General features: G+C 37.9%; 1 protein-coding gene across 1 annotated transcript in view; it reads right to left on the reverse strand.

The window, feature by feature from the left end:
* The window catches only part of LOC108792235 (RNA-binding motif, single-stranded-interacting protein 3-like), a 132,458-nt gene that overhangs the window by 45,888 nt on the left and 64,734 nt on the right, over window positions 1-21,836 (reverse strand). The window contains exon 5 of the mRNA XM_018562971.1: window positions 10,421-10,527. Within this exon, the coding sequence (XP_018418473.1) occupies window positions 10,421-10,527 (107 nt within the window). The remainder of the gene's footprint in view (window positions 1-10,420; window positions 10,528-21,836) is intronic.

Below are 21,836 nucleotides of genomic sequence, written 5' to 3' on the forward strand. Positions count from 1 at the left end.
ACAAAATACACAATTTAAGTCTATTCACTTTAACTAATTAAGAAAAAATAAATAAAACGAAAAACCTCCATAAAAAGAGCCCTTTACCCACAGTTGCCCACAGTTTATCCAGAGGAAAGTAAAAACCCATATAAAGCATGGTTCAATTTGCTCCAAAAGGGGAAACAATCCTTGCTTATCTCCTAAGGCAATCAGATATTCCCTGGATCAACAATCCCTGGTGTTATTATTATAAAAGGAAAACAAAAATATGCACTAGGCTTTACATATAAAAAATATTGCACAGTAACAAAATTAGTATGTGCTCTATTTAAAGCTGGAATTGTGCTCTTTAAAACTATACTGCAAAACATAAAGCATATCCAAATATAAGCACGTAGTAGCATATGCAAATGTACATATACTGCTACACTTTGTTATACTGTAGCAGTGCAGAACATTTTAAATACAAGGAATACATATTGCATAAAATAAACATAGATACTCAAATGATAACACAAGGCTCCATTTACAGTCTTGCAAAGTAGATAAATAAAGAAATGTTACTGAAATGTTGCTCCAGTTCCTTAACAGCTGTTTACATAAGCCTAGGCATTTGGTCATGTGATCTCTGCTAACAGGGAATCATTGTTTTGATCAGTTGATTCTCTCCCAGCAGGGATCATGTGACCAAACGCCTAGCTGTGTGAACAGCACTGGGTGATGCTTGGAAAGGTGAGTATTTTAGACCTTATTATTCTTTATTTATCAACTCAGCAAACTACTAATGTAGCTTTGCATTAACTTTAAGTACAGGTCCATTTTAAATGACTATTTTTCTGCACAGAAGTGTTATCCCGATGTCAATGCCAGAGACTTGAAAATAATATGACTTCTAACAATAATTGAATTTTTATTTTATTTTTAAGTGCAGTAATCATTAACAACCAATCACTGCACTGACTTAAAGGCAGCAAATTTTCATTCCATGGTTTACCGCACTTACAAAATAACACTTACATCGGAACTCTAACAGGACTATTCACAAAAGGGTGAAGAGTTTGGAGAAGGCAGGAGAAGTGAACAATCTAGGACAAAATAACTGAACTGGAAAGTGAGCTGAATTGTAGAATTTATCCAAATCAGCTATTTTTGCCTAGATTGTTCACTTCTCCTACCTTCACCAAACTCTTCAACCTTTCGTGAATAGCCCTGTAAGTAAAGGACTTTCATGAACTCATTTATTCATTAAAATATATTATGTGTGTATTTTTAAATGTACCTATGTACTTTCTATATGGTAGGACTGGTAGAGGGTGGGTCAGCACTGTAAGCCAATCAGACTCTACTGTGTGCGCATGAGATGACCTTACTAGCCTTCTGCTGCTTTATATTCCAAACACAGTGTTTATTTTGTTGTTGTTGATGATGCAAATCTGTTCCTAAACAACCATCTTTGACAGCAATTCCGCAAATCTATTAAAATTGAGCTTTCTTCCAAATTATGCGTTCTGCTACTTTGGAGTCTAGATCCATGTAATACATTAGGCATCTGTATTTCTTGATGAAGTATTGGGCAGTTACTGACTTCTGAATGCCACATATTCGGGAAAAGCTACCTTACATAATTTTTGACACTTACATACTCATCTACCTATATCACATTTTTGTGGTAGTTTAAATTTTTAGATACGATGTCCTGAAATGCTGAATTGGGTGTTTTGACTCTACAGATGTAGAATAATAAGCATGACATTTATAATGCTTTATAGCTAACTATTGGTACTTTAATTTATCTTTCAAGTTTACCACATTTTGTTTTGCATCCTAACATATTTATAGCATCAATTTACAGCCACCAAGGGAATGCTTAAAATATATAATAGCTGTGCAACTGGCGCTATAATTTTTGTACCACCCTGCCACCCTACATTTAAGCTAAATTATGCCACTCGCTTTCACTGTGAAAAGATCCTTACGTGAACTTTTTACCTCTTCCTCTGAATACTGATTGCATTTTAAAAGGAATTTTGGCTGAAAGTCTATTCTACCCATTTGATGAGATGCCTCAAAACTAGCTACACATGGATCCGTTTAGAAGAAATTATTTAAAAATGCTAAAAATATATAAAGTGATCCTTAACAATTAGCATTTAGCAATATTCCTAGTTAACTTTCAGAGCTAGTAAGACTATGGGGTCTATTCATGAAGCTGCCAAGGGCAGCCGAGTGCATGACCGATCTGAAGTGAGCCGAACATTGTTCGGCTATTCACTTCAGGCTGGTATGGCTAATTTCAGCCGTACATCGGCTGAAATCAGCCGTACATCGGCTTGCTTCGTGTGGCTTCGGGTCGGCCGAACATGCTCAGCCTGTTCGGCCGACCCGGAGTGCAGAAGGAGTTCGACTCAGCCGATCCAACAATCCTTCGGCAGCTTCGTGAATAGACCCCTATATAAGTCCTGCATTAAACTTCCATACTAGGCAATGTATTTACTAAACTCACTGGCAGGAAGTGCTGTTGAAGCCATGCTCATATTCACTTGAGTCTGGTGCATACATGGACATTTACATGAGCAATCATATTCAAACAGAAAGGTCCACCTCTGGGATGTTGGCTAATAGAGTATTGGAAAATGGAGTAAAACATTGTTGATATAGCAAATATTTCAGTACAAGGCCAACTCCAGTGTTGCTGAGAATAAAAGAATCCCTGTGCAGGTGAACAATTAAAAGGTTTTCAGCAAACATTATTGCAGATTGTTACCTTTTTCTTTTCTGATGTAATTGGTATTAATGTCTTACCATGCCCTTTTAGAGACTACTATTATGTAAAGTTGTTAAATAGCACCGGGCCCTAGGGTTTTTCTATTTGTATTACTATCCAAATGTACTATAGTGGTGTTTGTACAGGTTTTCTTGTAACTTGGCAGTGCAATACCCACCTTCGCACCACGAAGGGGGTCCCTGCAGACACCCGCAGGTTGGACATGCTCTCACCTGCAGCCCGGAGCTCAGTGGCTCCTGTCTCCTTAACTCCCCGCCGCTCTGTGATGTCCGCCGTGTGGAGCCACCGGGTAGTGCGCACGCGCGGGTACAGTGCTCAACAATTAAGGAACAACCCCGCCTCCAGAGATGACCGCACCCTGACGTCAGCAGGTACAAATGCTAGCCTCACATATCATTTTGTGCTTGGTTATTGCAGAGCTTGCCTTCGTAGTGCCTAGCGTATTAGTTATAGTGTTTTACTTCTGTACCGAACCTTGCTACCGTACTTCCTGACCACGGACCTTGCTGCTGGCCCCTGACCCCTGCTACACTCATGGATTACAGCTTTGGATATCGATTTGGCTAAGACTTTCCGGACTGCTACTGTGCTGGTCACCACCACATGAGAGACCGTGCATTACCCAGGTCTGCTCGTGTGGAGGTACCGTTTGTATTGGCAAGTCCCCTGCATCTGGGCTCCTATGAACTACTCCCTGATAGCTTGCAGCTTCTCTTCTACACTCCAGAGGGTTTACAGAATTTTCTTGGTTTGTAGTGCAAAATGGTAGATTTGGGATTGAGACTCCACACCAAAGATTGATTGTCCAGATACTGTTTTGTTTCAGTATAGGGTTAGATAGAGAATCAAAATGAGAGACCAATGCTGCTGATGAGACTCGTACAAAATAGTGTACTATTAATATTCAGTCCATATACATTGCTTCTCATTTGAAGCCCTGATGAAGGACACCCCCGAAACATGTGGGCTTCTTGTTTTAATGCTCTATCTGACCCTACACTCAAAAAAATGTATCTAAAATATTATCCTTTGGTGTGATACTTCAATCTCAAATCTGCTATGTGTGGGAGTTTACCTTTATTACAACTACCTGAGCAATCTTAGTGCTGTAGTAAATGAAAGAACACCATCTGCCTCCCAGGCTGTGAAGAATTCTATAGCTTATCTAAGGACTAGTGAGCTGCAATACATTCAGATTTTGTTCTTGGGTTTAACTATGCTTTATTTATAAAAATATTCTGTTGAAGTAAAATGCACAGAAAAGTGACTTTTCAATAAACAAAATGATGTTGACTGTTTAAGTAATTTCAGTAAAGCTAGAGTTTTCCAATGGCTCATGAAAACACCAACCATCATGCCCATGCTGGTGCCCACTTAGAACAGTCATGCTTGTTGGCAGCAGACTTCCACACTGATTGATTAAAACATATCCATATTAACTGTATAACTGAAGGTTTTCTTGGAGGATCAAGGGCAGGCAATAACTTGTGTTTGCACATATCAGGCCATTGCATTTGCAGGAGCTTGCATGACTGAGAATATAATGTTTATATTTATGAGCACTTAATTTAAATGATTTTTTTAGGGTATATACTATAATTACAGAAACAATTAATAATATATATATATATATTATTTTTTTATGTACATACATACGTAGCCACAATGCTCGCTTCACTGTCACCGAATGTCCCATCAACTTTGAAGAAAGGCGGACAAGGTCAATTGAAGATTCGGCAAGAAAATCCGCAGATAGATTCAGCTCCTCTAGGGCGGGCACTATAAACTATAGTAGTCTTGCACCACAGGTTTATGTGAAAATGCAGATACCACACAGCCCTATCTGGCTTATTGTACGCTGATGGTCAATGCATACAGTGCAGTACTAGTTGGCCGTATGCTTTGAACAATCAAATAATTCTGCTTTTCTGTCTTCTGTTCTGATAAATTGTGTTAAGTGTATGTGCCAACTTTTTAATGTAACTGGCTGGCTAAGCAACTAAATGTGCATGCTTCAAGCAAAGGTAATAAAAAACATACATAATGCTATCAGCAGGGCAGTCCTTTTAATGAGGCAGCCTGAGGCTGTTGCCTCAGGTTGCATCTCCTTGGGTCACATGGGGGTGGCAGGCAGAGCAGCATGGCTGTTCTGCTGCACAATGTTTGCAGTGTGCCCAGGGCCGCCTTCAGGGGGGTAGGGCCAGTACTCAAGTAAGGTGCCCTAGCAGCTTGGTGGGCCTGGGCTCCAAACAAGGAGTTTATGCTATAAAATAATATGTACAGTACAGTTGGTATGTTCCAGCCCCCCCCCCCCTCTTCCCTGTACAATTGGTACTTTTCTGTGTACATGCAGGGAGGTTTTTTTCAGGGGCGAGACAGATTTTTGAGTCAACTGAAGCACTGAAGGCGGTAGCAGAGCTGCTGGAGTTTAAAGGTAAGTGTTTTAAAGCTTCCAGGGGGGTTGGGGGTACAGCAGCAGCAGCTTGTTGCCCAATACAGGGCTGGGGGAACATTTGCAGAGGCAGAATAGGGGCCCAACGCTGGGGTGGATGGGGGAGAGCCTTTGCAGAGGACAGCAGCAGGTGCTCAAGGCTGACTAGGGCCCTGAAGCAGGGGGTAGGGGTTGCACAGAGGACAGCAGCTGTCCGTGACACTAAACAGGGCCCAACACAGGGGTGGGGGGATTGACAGAAGACAGAATGTGTTAGTGTTAGCTGTGCGTTGTCACCCCAGCAGAGTCAGTGTCACCTGTGTGTTGTCACCCCAGCGTAGTCATTGTTACCTGTGCGTTGCCACCCCAGCGGAGTCAGTGTCAACTGTGCATTGTCATCTGTGTGGTGTCACCCCAGCAGAGTCAGTGTTACCTGTGCATTGTCACCTTAGCAGAGTCAGTGTCCCCTGTGCATTGTCACCCCAGCAGAGTCAGTGCTACCTCTGCGGTGTCACCTCAGCGAAGTCAGTGTTACCTGTGCGATGTAATACACATTACAATTTCATATATTAAGATAAAATAGTGTTACAACTGTAATTAGTGTTACAGTGGGCAGACTCAATGGGACAGTCAGTGGACAGGTCCAGTGTTGGTAGGGGGGTGGGGGGCCCAGACGTAAAGCTGTGTAAGGGGCCCCAACATTTTTGATGACTTCCCTGATTGTGCCTGCCACCCCCTTTCTAACCCGAGCATCCCAGATTGCTAAAAGCTTGGTCGGGAGATGTGAAGGGCCAACCTGGGACACTCTGGCCAGCATCCTGCCCAGCTGATGTCATTGGTTGCCAGGAGCTGGGTGGGGCACCAGCCAGAGCTTGCCCCACACCTGCCCTGCCTCTGGTGGCAAAAGCCTAGGGACACCACTGGCTACCAGAGCAAAAAAGGCATAATATTTACAGGTAGTTATGATTGGAGTCTCCACTACAAACACCAGTGTATGGAATCTCATATGCTAGCTGGTGTGTGAACTTCCACAAATACATATATATTTGTGCACATGCAGTTCACACAACAGTTGGAGTATGAGATTCCATATGTGGGTACAATATACTGTTCCACGCCCTCATCCTAAACTGTCCCCTGGACAGTGGATATATACTGAATATACGCTCCAGACACTAGAGCGTATATTCCATTAACAATCACGCTTGCTCTGAAATTCAGTGTATATATTCTGTAGTCTCTATGAATGTGTGTTTTCATTATGAACATATAGTAGATACTGCGAGGATATGATTTGGTTGTCAACCCATGACTGATGTAGATGTACCCTTTAGCAAATCAGTCTCAAAATATCACAAATATAACAGAATTTGTACTTCAAAAAGTAGCGAAAAATATATTTTAATTTTCAAAAAAAATTATTCTAAAAATGATCCAATAAAAGGAATTTGAGATGACAGTTTCTACCTTTGTTTTTTCTCCAATTACCTCACTGGCATTTAAAAATTGCAAATATTTATTTTAAAGATTCCAGCATAAAATCTACTTTAAATTATTTTTAAAATAAATGTAAAAAAAGATCCACAGTCAGCAGTTTTCAAGATGGTAAGGAATACACAATCACAACTGAGCATTCAACTGCGGTGATGGGTGCTGAACTAATATTTACATAAAAACACACACTTCAAGTGAGTCTTTGAGTAGTGGTGTACTGCACAATTGGGCTTTAAAGATCAATTGGGTGAATAAAAGGCAAAGCCAGATTCTATAGCAGAACTGCTCTTTTGTTCTTATTTATTAAAAAAAATACCTCTACAATAAAGTAGAACAGATGCTCTGACATAAATTTATGAATGATTAAATTATTACAAATAAATTGTAAAATAGTATGTAAAGTAAAAAAGACACACCTAAAATTGAAACAATGATAAAAGCAGACTTTTATCAGACTTTCTATTGTGCAAGCAATAATAAGCCTATTTACATGACTGAAGTCTGTGAATATGCGTTATGTCGCATGTTAATGTGCACATCATTAAGGCACCCATTCAAAATGAATGGGCTGCCAACACACACTTAAAATCACACACGCCCCTTTTTTTGCATTGCAAAGCACTACTGTGTATTCTGCCACCGCAACACACTGACACATCTTACATTTGTTACCATGATGCAGAAATGTGAATCCTGCCTAAAATTAATACAAAAACTTTATTTTTTTTTAAACATAGTCGCTGCCAATAGTAGTAGCTAAGCAAAAAACTAGTGGCTCTATAGTTAAAAATGCATAGCTGCCTAGTTGAGAATAAATTATACACATAAGCATGATGCTCATAACCAAGAGTTCTGTAAGTGCAAAAAATCAGTTATTTGTGATTGGCAGGCATAGCTATTTCAGCAATTTTAAGTACACAAAGTAAGGTCACCAGATCACAGTTTACCATTCAGATATCTTGCAGTCTTCGTAAAGGACAGCCAAAGGTCTCTTATTTTCTTCACTTTCACAGCTTGGCTGATAGAATGTTCCTTTAGGCATTATGCATAATACCAGTATTTAGTCCTATGACCATGAATTATAAAGCACTTTGGGTATAAAGTACTAGTCATTTAATTTAACAATTTCTGGTTTGATATTGCCTCAGATGTCTATATTAATTTTTACTTTAAACTTTCATATAATATTTTACCTTTCTTTCCTTTGCTATCATATTTTACGCTGCCAATTGGGGTAGAACGTGGGGGTAAAACAATAAATGAATATTAGAAATATAAAAAAGTGGAAGCTTTAATTTAATTAAAGTGTCAAGCCCAAATCCAGCTTCAAATACATTTTTAACATCCTTTGCCCAACACATTGTACAATTAAAAAAACATGTTGCTACTACAATAATCACCATATCTCCAGTGTTCTGTAGACAACGAAGATCACCAGCACTCAGAGAATGATAGTCAAAATTTGGTGTTAATTTAATCAAACACATAATCACAGATATCACATAGACAATGTTTTGGGGCCACGCAGGGTTCCTTCTTCAGGGCAGGATAGTGACATAGTTTGGTCACTATCTTGCCCTGGTAAAGGGACCCTTCATGGCCCCGGAACATTGGCTCTGTGACATCTGTGACGATGTGTTTGATTAAATGAACACCAAATTTTAAACATCATTCTCTTAGTGCTTGTGATCTTCATTGTCTACTGATTGATGTGTATGTACGTCGCCATCCTCAATTATCATTACAAGCACGACCATGGCTACTGGTCCGAAATGCTGTAAGGAGTGCAGGGGGACACATTCAATCACTTCCTTTAAGCCCAAAGCATCAGTGATTTGCCCCTTGGGGAGTGTCATCAGGCTGCTTTTGGCCAACAGGAAAATGCTGTAGAGATCAGGGCCACATTATTATGCAGTATTTAGGGCCTGCCAACTGCTAGGGGAAGAGAGGGAAGAGGACTTGTGAAGTCATCAGATTAATAATTATAAAAAACTATGTATAAAAAAAAGTGGTGCTCCCTGGGTGGTAAGGGGGCGAGAAATGGCAGTGGAGGTGAGGTGGAGTTGGGCTTTAAAGTTAGGTGTTGTCATTTGTGACCTAACTTTGAAAGGAGTTTCAACTTCACTGGCTGTATACTAATTCTGGGTCAGTAACATTGTAAGCTGTAAAAAAGGTTCCAGAGCTTGCATCTTAAAAAATACTTGACAATAATGGCTCCTATATTCCAATTCTGACAGATTCATTTTAAATATATTTTAGTCTTAGTAAATATAGTAAAGCTTAAAATTTGCCCTCTATTTCTAGAAAATTAAACTTCAACTGACTTCTATTGTGCAGTTTCAGGGCTTGTTCACACCAGCAGCTGTGTGGTTGAGCGTGTGCCTGGACAATGCCGTTGTGCCCACACACTGTTTCCTTTTTTTGTAGAACTTTATGGAAATGTCACAAGTGACATTTTATTAAGTTATATGGGCACAACATGGTGAATGTACAGCACCGGAACATGGTGGTATGAACTGTGCCCACCTGTGACAAGGTAAATTGCCTTGTATTGCATTCGGGATGTGTTGGCAAAAACAGGCAGCACAGCCCGAACACACTACAAGATCCAACATGTTTTATGATATCAACATAATTGGGCAGATTTCTACTTATCTGTTGATTTAGCATCTAAATGAATTTTAAATGTACCCTGCAGGGCATATTACATGGCATATTACATCACAGGGCAGGGCATATTACACCACAGGAGCCACTGACTGTAATTCTATTGTTTGTTAACTAGTGAAATTTGTACTTCTTGGACATGTGATATTCAGCCAAAACTTTTTGGATAGAATGGGGAAAGTTTAGGTCCCCTATTTGGCTATTATGCATATCCGGTGCTCTGTTATATGGTCCCCGTCATAGTGACAATGGTTTCAGCAGACAGAGGGCAGTTGGAGGGAAAACCTCCAAATGTCTACTGTCTGTTGTGTGATATATCCTCATCCTCTGTAACTACCTATGTCCCTATCCAAGCTGAAATGATCAACCACAGTGAAAGCAGCTCAGACAATACTGAGATTGTCAACCTCTCAAATCATCACCTCCCAATACAGGAAACAGCAGTCCTATCCAAGGGGCTTACATTTTGTCCAAGCACCAAACTGGACCACATATAATTGTACTCAGACTTGGAAGAATTCTTTAGAAGACTGAGGCTCAAGGAATTTTTCTTTGACAAAGATAACACCACATCCAGCCTGGACAGCAGAAAAAAGAACAAAGACTTTACACCTTCAACAGGACGTAACATCAAATTGGACAATTACATTGAAAGCTTCCGCACAAGAGTAGCATCCCTTGTTACCAAGCATATTCACTCTCACCTTCTGTCTGGTAAATCAATTGTCACTGGAAGAGTAAGTGAGGGTATATCTCTCTAACGTATCTCTGGATAGCAGTGAAAACCCAGGTACTTAATCTTCTCCCACTCTATTCAAAACTAAAGAAAAGTTGTTTTGGCTGGACTTATACCTTAACTGCACTGAGCAAAGCCATTGGCCATAATCAACAAACAAGGAGGCAAACACGAAGTGCAGGTTAGTAGCTGAAGAAAACCGATTAGCACTCACTGTGCAGAAGTTAGCCCTGTACACATGGAAATTGATTGGTTGCAAGAGTGAAAGTAAAACACACCTTTAACAAGCTGATTATCAGAAATGCTGTTATTTTCAGGCACTCACCTCTCCATCTCTCGGCCACGGCCTTCCATTTTGTGTGTATTTGCTCTGATTTTGCCTCTTTTTCTGCCCTCCATCAGCAAATTTACACAGCAAAGGCTCTGGTGGAGCTGCAACGACAAGACACCGGGATATATCGTTAAAATCCTCCACAACACATGCTCCTGCCAGCAGCTCTCTGCCTCCTGCATAGCTCAAATCTTTTAAAGACTGATATCTTCTAGTTAAGATGTTTTACCTTTTCTAGCCTGAGATTCTGGCAGTTTTTCTACAAGAGTTTGAAAAAAAGGAAGGACAGCATCAGCACAAATTCAGAAATGATTGGAGGATCTACAACTGAGTGATACACAAGCTATATGTTTGTTAATAGTTAAGGTACTTGAATACATTTTTAAGGTTTAAGTCATGATTTAGTTTGACTTGAAGAAGAAATTATTGAAGCACACAGTGCGTTTAGTTTAAAAGGGTGTAGCTAAATCATATCTGAGCCTCTTAAGTTGGCATGTCAAGCTGGCGATACACTGTATAAATTTTGTCTGGCTCGTGATGAAACACAGACAGCAATAAGAATCTAGCAGGGGTTCTACTTCCACTCCATGCTATCCAAAACTAAAAAAAAGGTTTAGGCTTCAGTTGCACTGTAAAGGTTTTAGTGGTTTGAGGAAAAATCTCAGAGGAAAGGATATCATAGGGGAAAAGTAAGATCTGGTGCAGACATCATCAGTGGGCCAGCACAAAGAATAAAAAAGAAGCTGTCCACCAATTACTTTTTTTTGTAAAGACTAAATACATTGAATTAGTTTTGTCCATTTTGTATTATGGGGTGGGGTGGGGTTTTCATACTCTCGAGAGACTGCATCATATATGTATTATTTTTTTTGGACATAGTTCCACTTTAAGTGTAATAACCAAACAGAACTCACCAGGCACTAGTATGACTTTAGCAGAGCGAATGCTGATTGATTTTTATGGCTTACTTACACTGTACAGGGTATACAATCTGGATACATGGCATATATTGGTTCTCAAACTTCTAACATCAGTCTTTTGCCATTGAGATTATTTTCATGCTCCTAATTAGTAAAATTTACATATGCGAGATATATACGCAATAAACATTATATATGCACAATATACCAATACAAGCATCAAAACATTCTTCTAATATCGCTATATATGGAATTTTGGGATAAATATGGAGCAAAGTTGATACCACACCCAAAGAGGAAATGTATAATAATGCGGCAAACATAAGGGCTTTTAAGGTATGAAAAACACCACTGATATAGCACAGAAGTAGGTTAAGGTTACATCTTTATTTTATATAAAAATATACAAAAAAAATATACAAAAATATAAAAGAAAATTTGATTGTGCATAATAAAACACTTAAAACAGTGATTCATCCTTCATATTATGGCATACAATCAAGACTTCCCATATAAAGATACCAGCAATATTGATTACTTAAGCAAAGACCACATAGAGTCCAAAAAATGTGATATGATCATGATGTGATGACATTAAGGGGTGCCAATGTTTCTTAATGCATTTTGCACCCAATATAGGGGCTTCTTCAGGATGAAGCAAGAGGATACTCTATATAGATAGATATGCATAAAGGTAAGTATACAAATGTATCATATTATGTAACATACTATAGCATAGATTAAGATAATGGTACACTGTATCATACGTGAGTATTTAAGGAGGTTGGTTGGTGTGACAGTTTGAAGTAAGAAGTGCATCTATAAAAGCCAAAGAGAAAATCCCTGCAATGTTGTCACCAGGTTAGGTAGCCATTTGAAGAAGCCGCTATATTGAGTGCGAAACACGTTGTGGAACATATCGCATATTTTGGACTCTATATGGTCTTTGGATAAGCAATCAATATTGCTGGTATCTTTATGAGGGAGGTTTTGATTGTATGCCATAATATGAAGGAAGGATCACTGTTTTTAGTGTTTAATTATGCACAATCAAATATTTTTTATATTTTTATATAAAATAAAGATGTAATCTTAACTTACTTCTGTTATATCAGTGGTGTTTTTGATACCTTAAAAGCCCTTATCGTTGCCGCATTATTATACAATTCTTCTTATATCTACATATTTGCACAGGCAGATTATACAATGAATGTAATCAGTACAGTCATAATAAATGAACGGTGGAATGGTGGAAATGCTTCTCATTAGTATAGTACAGAAACGAACAAATTTATACAGAACAGATGTTCTTTGTTGTTTTGGTTAAAACAAAGGGTCTTTCATGGTAATATAGATCTCAGGAAGGGGGGTGGGGGGTAGATCTGAAACAGTACATGGTAAGCCCAAATGTCATTGTCTGAAAATAATATTTTCAGAATGATAAAATCCATAGGGACTAAATTGTTCATTAAGAAGGCCACCTGTGTACACACAACCTTTAAAGAATATGTGCAAATAATTTTCATCAATCAACGTAAATACTTTCTATCCTGTAACAAAGGAAAGTATTGAATACCATTAAAAATGGGGCTGACATCAAAAAGCACATACCGTCACCAGTTTAAAATGAATGCCAAAACTTTTCTAACCCCTTTTGGTTTGTAAAAGCATATTTTAAAACCCTGATCTATTATTTGAATAAAATCCTTGAATACATACTGCATATTTGTATTTGATTTCTTACAGCTGAACTCCAGGCAGATATTAAAGAGACAAATAAATGTAGCTTTGTATTCATTAAAACTTAAACATCCCTAAATTAATTTTTAAACGCAATTAATTAAAACATCCCTAAATTAACTTTTCAAATGCAAGCAGTGTAAGTACCTTGGCTTCAGGGAGTATGAGGCAGCACAAAAAGCCAATCAGGTTTGTTGCAGTGCAAGGAGCATGCTTATAAAAGAGTGTAGACTGACAGAGAGTGAGCTGTGCTGCTTCTCTTTTCACTGGCCAGTCACAGGGTGAGAATTGGAAGGAGAGATGTAAGTGAAAATGGAGATGCTGCAGAGAAAGATCAGGTTCCCTCTTGGAAAGGACTGTGCTATGTGGAAGAGGTGTGTAAAAGTCAAGACCAAATGGACATAGCACAGTAGTACCTTCTTAGAACAGAATCTATTCAATTGTCTCATAACATCACATTTCAGGATAGTATATAGAGCCTGTCTCTTGACCGGATAGACAGAAATGCAATTTGTTTTAAGTAAAACAGCTTTCGTGTATTTCTTCTGTGTATTAAGCTGTGGATAACACCTACTTTACATAGGTTGCATAGTGTTCCCATTCACATAGTATACCTAGAAAAACAATTGCTGCTGTTTACTTGCTTTATTTCTGAAAACTCCAAAAAGGAAATTTTCTCCAGCTATGTAGCGTTCAAGATGGGACTGGGGAGTTAATGTTTATCATAATTAAAACTGTGTGTCCCATGCTAACTGTTTGTCTCAACAAATAGTTAAAGATCTCAGGACCTGTGTTTTGCATATGTTGATGAGGGAAACTCAATTTGTCCCCACTTTGTCCCCCCCCCAAGTTTCCCTTTTAAAGCTGAACTATGGACACACAAACTTTGATTCAAATATATTCCTCTATAGTCACAAAGCATTTAAAGTAGTACTAAAGGCTGTGTGTTTTTTACCTTAATGCATTCTCTGCATTAAGGCAAAAAACACCCAGCACTTTTCTAACATCCTGTTCTCCCCCCACACTTACCTGTAGCCCCTCCTCTCCTCCACTGCAACCGGGAAGATACGCAGGTTTCCCCAAACTTCCTGGTTGGGGGGAGGGTTTTAAGAGCAGAGGAACCATAGGCTCCTTCTGCCATCAGTCGAGCTGTGATTGCAAGGATGGGGGCATGGCCGGCTGCATGCTGTGTGTGTCTCTGAACGCACACATCTAGGTGCGGGCACAACTGTGACCATCCACGTATGGGTCCCTCCACAGTGGTTGGCTAGCTTAAGGAAGACACCCATATGGGGTGGGGATGTTAGCGGTCAGGATACCACTAGAGAATGAAGACATTTTAAAAAATTATTATATATTTAATCGGATATGTATGTACAGAAGAGTGGAACAGAAGTGAAAACTCTTTTTTATTAACAATAAAGCGTTATTGAATTTAGAAATTAAAATATAGCATATGGTGCTGCAGACATCAGCACATACCATCTTTGCTGTGTGTTTTTCTTTTTTAGCATTTGCTTGCTTTGCACTCTCGCTTTCAAAATGCTGTTCTCTCTGGGGCTGTTCATGCTTTTACAGGGCGCCATGGAGCCACCTTTGCATGTGCACTCCTAGCTGGGACCTACATGTGTCCATTGAAAGAGAAAGATGTGTGGCAAGCCACTGATGTGCTCCCACTCCTTTCTCCTCCCTGCATCTTTGCTGTCCCTCCTCAACAGTGCCTGTTAGATATACAGGAAACTGCTCCCCTATCCTGATTTCAAGGAAGCTGCGTTCTGTGACTTGGAGTTGGCAATGATAGATCAGAATATATGGAAATGTACTCTGTCATGTTTAACTACTTGATTACAATGCATTTTTTTAAAAGCTGAACATTTAATACTGCTTTAAGGTTTATGAATATTGTCACCAGCTTGTTCTGGATTGTTCCAAGGAGTTACTTTATTTCTACATAGTACACTCGAGTGTCACAACACAACAAAGTAGGCTTACTCAACTAAAAGACTGATGATGGCTGTTTTCACCGGGAAAGTATTGTACAACTCTGGTGTGCTTTGCTTTGCCTGCAAAGAGGACTGTTATGTTTTCTCTTGGAAAGGATGCAAAGTTTGCCCTGCTACAAGGATTGCTACCAGGAATACTCTAGTTATTGTGTTACTTGGGGCTTGGGCTATAGTATTACTCCTAATTCAGTGTGTAAGGAGTGGGTTTGCTAAAACCAATGTAAATGGACATTCTCTATTGCTTTTCATTGTCTCCAGCTCCAGTTGAACACTAATGGTCTATTAATGGTGAATGTTTCACCAAACATTCTCTTTAGATATACTTTATGTGTATACCAATATATTGTCGTACCAATGTCAAATCCTTCAATTTAATGAAAAAAAAATGTCCAGGTTAGTTCCATACTTTAATCAAAGTGCTTAAACCATCATTGACAAGACAGACCCGAACAGACAGAATAAACATATTTGACACAATATTTCCTATTCCATAAATTGAATGGGCCCAGAGGATGGGCATTACCATCATCAGCACAATTAGCCTATAGAGCACCGATACAGTGATACAGTGTCACATTGTTCTTAATTCATACACATTGTTGAGCCAAGTTCTCAAACAAAAAACATTATATAACAGGTTGGTAAGGTTTTTTTTAAATGTTGAGGTATATTGTATTTTTTTGTATCATATTGTCTTTTTCCAAACAGGGTGGAGAAACTTTGGTTTAGTACATTTTTTACTACATAGATTGAATGATTTATTGCCACAGTATAAGTGGGACTGGAGTGGCTACAGCAAATATAACTATTGCCAGTTTCTCAAAGGTGAATTAACCCAAACTGGTGTCACAACCGCGCCTACCAGAGGTTCATAATACACTTTTCCCATAGCTGCAGATATCTCTGACAATCTTTACAATGGTTCACAATCATAAAAAGTGACGTGAGGTTTTTTTTATTGTGCTGTACCAATAATGACAACATCACTGGGGGGATTTTTTCAAAGCAACTACGACAGTTTTAGCCTCTTAGATAATTTGTTTAATGTGCAAATCTGTCTTTTTAACATGTGCGCCTCTTTTGACCAGAGCTTGCACTAGCTTTCCAATTGCGTGTGTTTTGTGCCTGTTTTACAGAAGTTCGCAACTGTTTACATCGCACTTTTTCTGCGGCTGTCTGAAACTGGAGCATCACCTAACAAAGCAATCACAACTAAGAAAGTCCCCATGACCACTTCTTCAAGAAGCGAAAGTTAAGCTTTATGCCCGGAGTTACGAGTCTTCTTTCCAGGAGTCTATTTAACCTCATTTATAAACAAAATTACACTAGCAATATAAATCTGGCGCAAAGTGCATCAAATATATTCCATGCAAGTTCAAAGACTCACAATTGCTATGATAAATTCCCCCACTTTATTTACGTCTAGTGCTGCAGAAATGTTTGAACTTGGTAGGGGTGACAGGTGTGTGCTTTAGCATGAAAATACTGTATCTCCAGGACTTTTTGTCGTTGAGTTTGTGATACTTCTGCGATCAATCCTACCTGTTATACATATATTGTTGAAAATTCTTCAATAAAAATTACTTGAAAAAATAAATAAATACTGTATCTCTTTCTGTCACTGCATTTTCCTATCTGTCTACATAACTGTAATTTCAGAAAACCTAACAGTCTTGAAATCAATCAAGATTATATAGCTCCTAATGTAAGAAGTTTCTGTATGACTGCCACTCTTAGAAGTTGCATTGGAGCAAGACTTTCATATAGATAGACTAAACACACTGTAGATTCCTCAAGTCAAAGAGACCTGGGGTCACAAGAGCAAGAAGTGTAGAATATTTCATGCTTTTACACATTCATGCAGGAGAGAAAATGATTAGGCTTAGGAATGTCATTCAAACCCAATATTTTACTAATTTCATGGACCATAGTTTACAGTCTGTTGGCTATGACTTGCCATACAGATGACGTTTTTTTTTTATATCACTCTGATGAGCTAAAATAGTCTTCGATGTGCCTATGACAAGCAGTCACAAGTGAACCATTTCATCATCTATACTGTGGCAATGAATTCTCAGCCGTAACATCAACATGGCAGTATTATGTAGGTTATTAAAATGATAAGTAATTGTAAGTGCAATATGTACAGTAACTGACCAGCTGCACAATTATAACATATACTATACTTCATTTGAGCACACACATCTTGATTATATAACTTCTAGTCCATTGAGACACTGTATAAATTGGATGAAGAAGTTTAAGTAGTGCCCTGCTTTAAATATACCCTCTTTAGGGACAAGGGGAGTTGAGAGGTCAAGAATCACAGAACACCACAACATACAAATTGTATATAAGATTAAATTCCAACAATCAAAAAATTAAAATGATCTGCATCAGGCCAATTTGTATTATTTAAGTCAATCCATGAACCAGATGAATCAAGTTGCTTGGCTCTATAATCAATCTAAGCAACATTAAGAAAATAATATGGAAACATTATTTACAACTACATGTGGCCGATGGTACAGCAAATGAGAATTGCTGCACTGGACAATATTTATAAAATACGAAACTGTGTAAAAACACCAAATGCACTAAGGTACACAGGTATAATAAAAATGTGTTAACATAACATGTGAAATAGCCTATTATGGATCAAAAATATTGCAAAATGTACAAGCAAGCATTCTGTGTCATGAGGTGCTGTGTGGAGTCAGCCTAAATGCAAAGTCCAAAATAGGAGCAAATAGGCAATTATGTTAAAATGAATGATGTGCAGTCACTGAAGACTAGATCCTGTTCTCTGTGTCATCTCTTCTGAGAATTTCCTCTGGGGCTTTCACGCCATTCTTCAACCTCAACAGTTTTATTAAGTAATGGCAAGCTGAAGAGAGACAAGTCAGACTTTCTTTTAATAATACTTTTAAAAGAATTGCTGTCGCCACCAGAGAATTTTAGAAACTTTTACCTGATAAAACACAACTGTTATATCTTAGGAATTTATACTTGTCGGTAACCTTTAGCTCTTTATCCTGTTCTCCATTTAAATTACAAAAACATATACTGGGCCTAAGTACACAGGTGGTCAGTTGGAAGAATTATTCATATATTGGTGGTCAGTGGGGAGAATACCACCCTTACAGAAACCTGAACAGTAATAGGTGTCAGTGGTCACTTATCTTAGAGGCAAAACATGCTAAATGCTCTAGAAATGCTTAGCAACCTCTGGAGGAACCCTTTTAGTGCAAATGTCAGCATGAAAGCCATAAGCCATACATTTTAGATATCTGTTCCGAGTCTGTTGTTCTTGGAGAATACTATTTAATGAATATATATTTATAGACAAAATATTACTAGTTCACAATTATAATAAAATATATCAGAATAAATATTCCTTCATAATTTAAAGATGAGAGCAGTGTGTATCTAAGGGTGAAGCATTGCAATATGCAATTAAAGGATTTGAGTTTCTAAGTGTATATTAATGGAGTATAGCTAATGGAGTTCAGCAAAGGTTTCTAACATGTATCATGAATAAAATGTCATTATTAGACAGTGAGATACAATGACCAACAATTACACAAAACTTAACATCTGATGTAAGAAAAAAGCTTTTAGCGCAGTTCTGTGCCAGACTCAGAAATGTCCCCTCGTCAACATAATTTACCATTTCTATTGTATCTACTTGATCCAATGACCTTAATAAGTGTAGTGAAGTGTGGGTCACTTGTATGGAGGTGAGATGTGTACTTATCCTACTGTTTGATCTTCTAATCTCCCTTTGACATAAATGTTCATCATCTCAGCAAGAGAAATGCTATCTATGTTCCAGTGATGGAGATAAAAGACTCTAAGCTTTTATTCCTGCCAAGGAGATGAGCTTTTGTAATTTAAAGTCTGTCAAAGAATATGGAAAGCAACTTTTCCAGCTCTAATTCCAAAATCATGCAGACCAAACATAATGCTTAATGAAGACAATTCCATTAGCCATTGACATTCAATGCATTGATTAACCATTGGCACCTCTGACTGGACCTCTAGAAAATTTAGCATCTTGTTTGCCACTGGAAATTGCCGGATTTCTCTGAAGTGTATTTATACTTCTGTATTCAATAAAAACTACCAAACAGTGAAGAATCTGCTCTGCAGAGCGTAACTTTCTGGCTAAGATTATGCGTGAAAGCAGTGGGACTAGGGGTGAGAGGTAATAGTGGAGGTGGGAGAACCTTAGAAAACTAGCAAAAATTTGTCCATTCTGGGTACAAGAGGCATAGAGCTAAGGATGAGCATGGGTAGTCAACACAATGGTTTATAGGCAACTGAAACATTGTGTTTTATTTGTCAAAATCAGGTTTAATTATGAAGTATAACATTTAAAGCTTTGTGGTCTCTAAAAGTCCTGAGATAAGCAGGCAGATTATATATGTATATATTTTGTAAACAAATTACCGTATAACTTGGCAATGGTGAGAGCAGCATTGACACTTCAGGAGAATATACTGTAACAAGACTAATTTGTAATGTGTTTCTTATTAGAATTGATATTTTCTGATATGGTAATGACACACATGGAAATAAAGATTTGTGTCATAGAAAAATATATTTGTTTAAGTTGCAAAATGTAATGACATATGTTCAATCCTTCAAAAACAAGAGGCTATTATTAGAAGGTTAGTATCTTTGTTTCAAGCTCCAGATCAGTGACAATGTTTTGTATATCAATGTGGGCAAAGGGGGATTAAAATGGACCCACAATCATATCAACACCTGCATCTAAAAACTATGTATGATATTATGACGTTATGACATTATGATCTCATAATAAGCTGGAAGCAATGTGAAGAAATAGTGGTTTCCATTAGTTGGCCACACAGGCCTCTGCCCCTGCATTACCATTGGTAACAACGAAGAAAAGTGAGGGCAGAAATAAAAAAGGGCAGCCTACTGTCTAAATGTGTACCACCCTATGCCTTGGTCAATGCAATCCTTCAACTAACCCTGTCTAAATATTGGACGATATCTTATAGCAGTGTTTCTGAAACTTTCAGCCTCCGAGCATCAGTGAGCTGCATCTGTGTGCTAGCTTTAAAGTAGAACTGTGGCCGAGCTATAAACATTCATATATTATCACATTCTTAACAAGCAATAAAAAAACTTTTTTTTAAATGTCTTCTGTAGCTGCAGGCACTGTGGACCAATTCATCCTCAAAATTCCAGAGGGAAGTAAGGTCTTAACACTCTTATCTACCCTATTCCCATGTTTACCTGTCAAGTCACTACTGGCAGGGGAGCAAAATAAGCTAGTGAGAGAAAATTAAACTGAAATTTTGTTCTAAACTTTGAGGATGAATTATTTTCACAGTACCTGCAGCTACAAAGGTCAGTAAGGGCTCATTTACAACAGTAGGCATGTGTTTTGCTCTGCATAATGCATGCCCACTGGTGTGCATTGTGTAATGGTCGTGTGATTTGTTTATTGAAATGTCACAAAAATCACAAAATGAAATTTCATTCAATGCACTCCACGGTGTAAAAGTGAAGCCTGGGCAATGCAGTTCATGAAGTTGGTGTAAACAAGCTCTAAAGGCTTGTTTTAAGGTGTGTTTGCTGCTAGTTATACTGTATATGAATTCATTTGTTTATTTGCTTATCTAAAAACAAAGGTTGGGGGGCATTTTATTTTTAAGTATGCTGTACTATATAAATATGTGAAATAAATATTCACTGTTGGATACTGATTCCTAAATGATATAGACATCATCAACTGTTACTGTGTTTTATATGAAGTATTTTATTGTATATCATTAAAGTAGTATGAATAATTATGTAAGGTTGCTCCCAGGGAGTTTGTTTACAATATTACTCCTAGCTGCTGGCTCTCACATAAAAGTGATCTCTTCTATACACTTGTAATTATTGTAATGAAGTGGAATTGGAAATGATACTGTGTTTGTGTGCAATTAAATTAATTTGAGTTTATTTATTACTGAAAATATGCATTTGATTAAAATTATTGCAAGCATCAAGTTACATGTCTAAAGTGTGTTTTCATGAAAAAATGTGCATTTTAGTATGTGTAAGTAAAATTAAAAACAAATACATCTGGCAGCAATGTTTTCCTTTGATTAAAAAAGACCTTCAAATATTGTAGTGACCACATGAACATTTTTTACCACTTTCACTAACATTTTGAACAGGAGAGACACCAGCCAGCTTTTAATGAAAAAAATACAGTGTATTTATTTCCCTGAAAAAACAAAAACAAAATATTATAGTGACTATGTGCACACTTTTTAAAACTTTTACCAGGCTGCATTTTAAACAGGTCCTACACCTGCTATTTTTTAATTTAAAAAAAATATTGGAATTATTTTATGTCACTGAACAAAGCTCCCAAAGTTTTGTGGTGACTACATGCACAGTATGTAATCATTTTTGACTAGGCCACATTTTGAACAGTACATACACCAGACATTTTTTAATCAAGAAATCAACATTTAAGTGTATTTATTTATTTTATAAAAAACTTAAATATCATAATGAATATTCCACGATTAAGGACTTTGTGTTAAATGTATCAAGGTTTCTACTAGACATGTGCACTGCCAAAAAATTCGTTTCGTTTTAAATTCGGATTTGTGTTATTTCGTTTTTCGGGATTCGGGTGTGAAAGTCAATTCGGATTCGGAATTCGGATTCGGACGAAATTCGGTAGCGTTCGCACGAACGTTTGTTTCGTTTTCT

The sequence above is a fragment of the Nanorana parkeri genome, unplaced genomic scaffold, assembly GCF_000935625.1.
Source record: "Nanorana parkeri isolate BGI_ZX_2015 unplaced genomic scaffold, ASM93562v1 scaffold618, whole genome shotgun sequence".
Lineage (NCBI taxonomy): Eukaryota > Metazoa > Chordata > Amphibia > Anura > Dicroglossidae > Nanorana > Nanorana parkeri.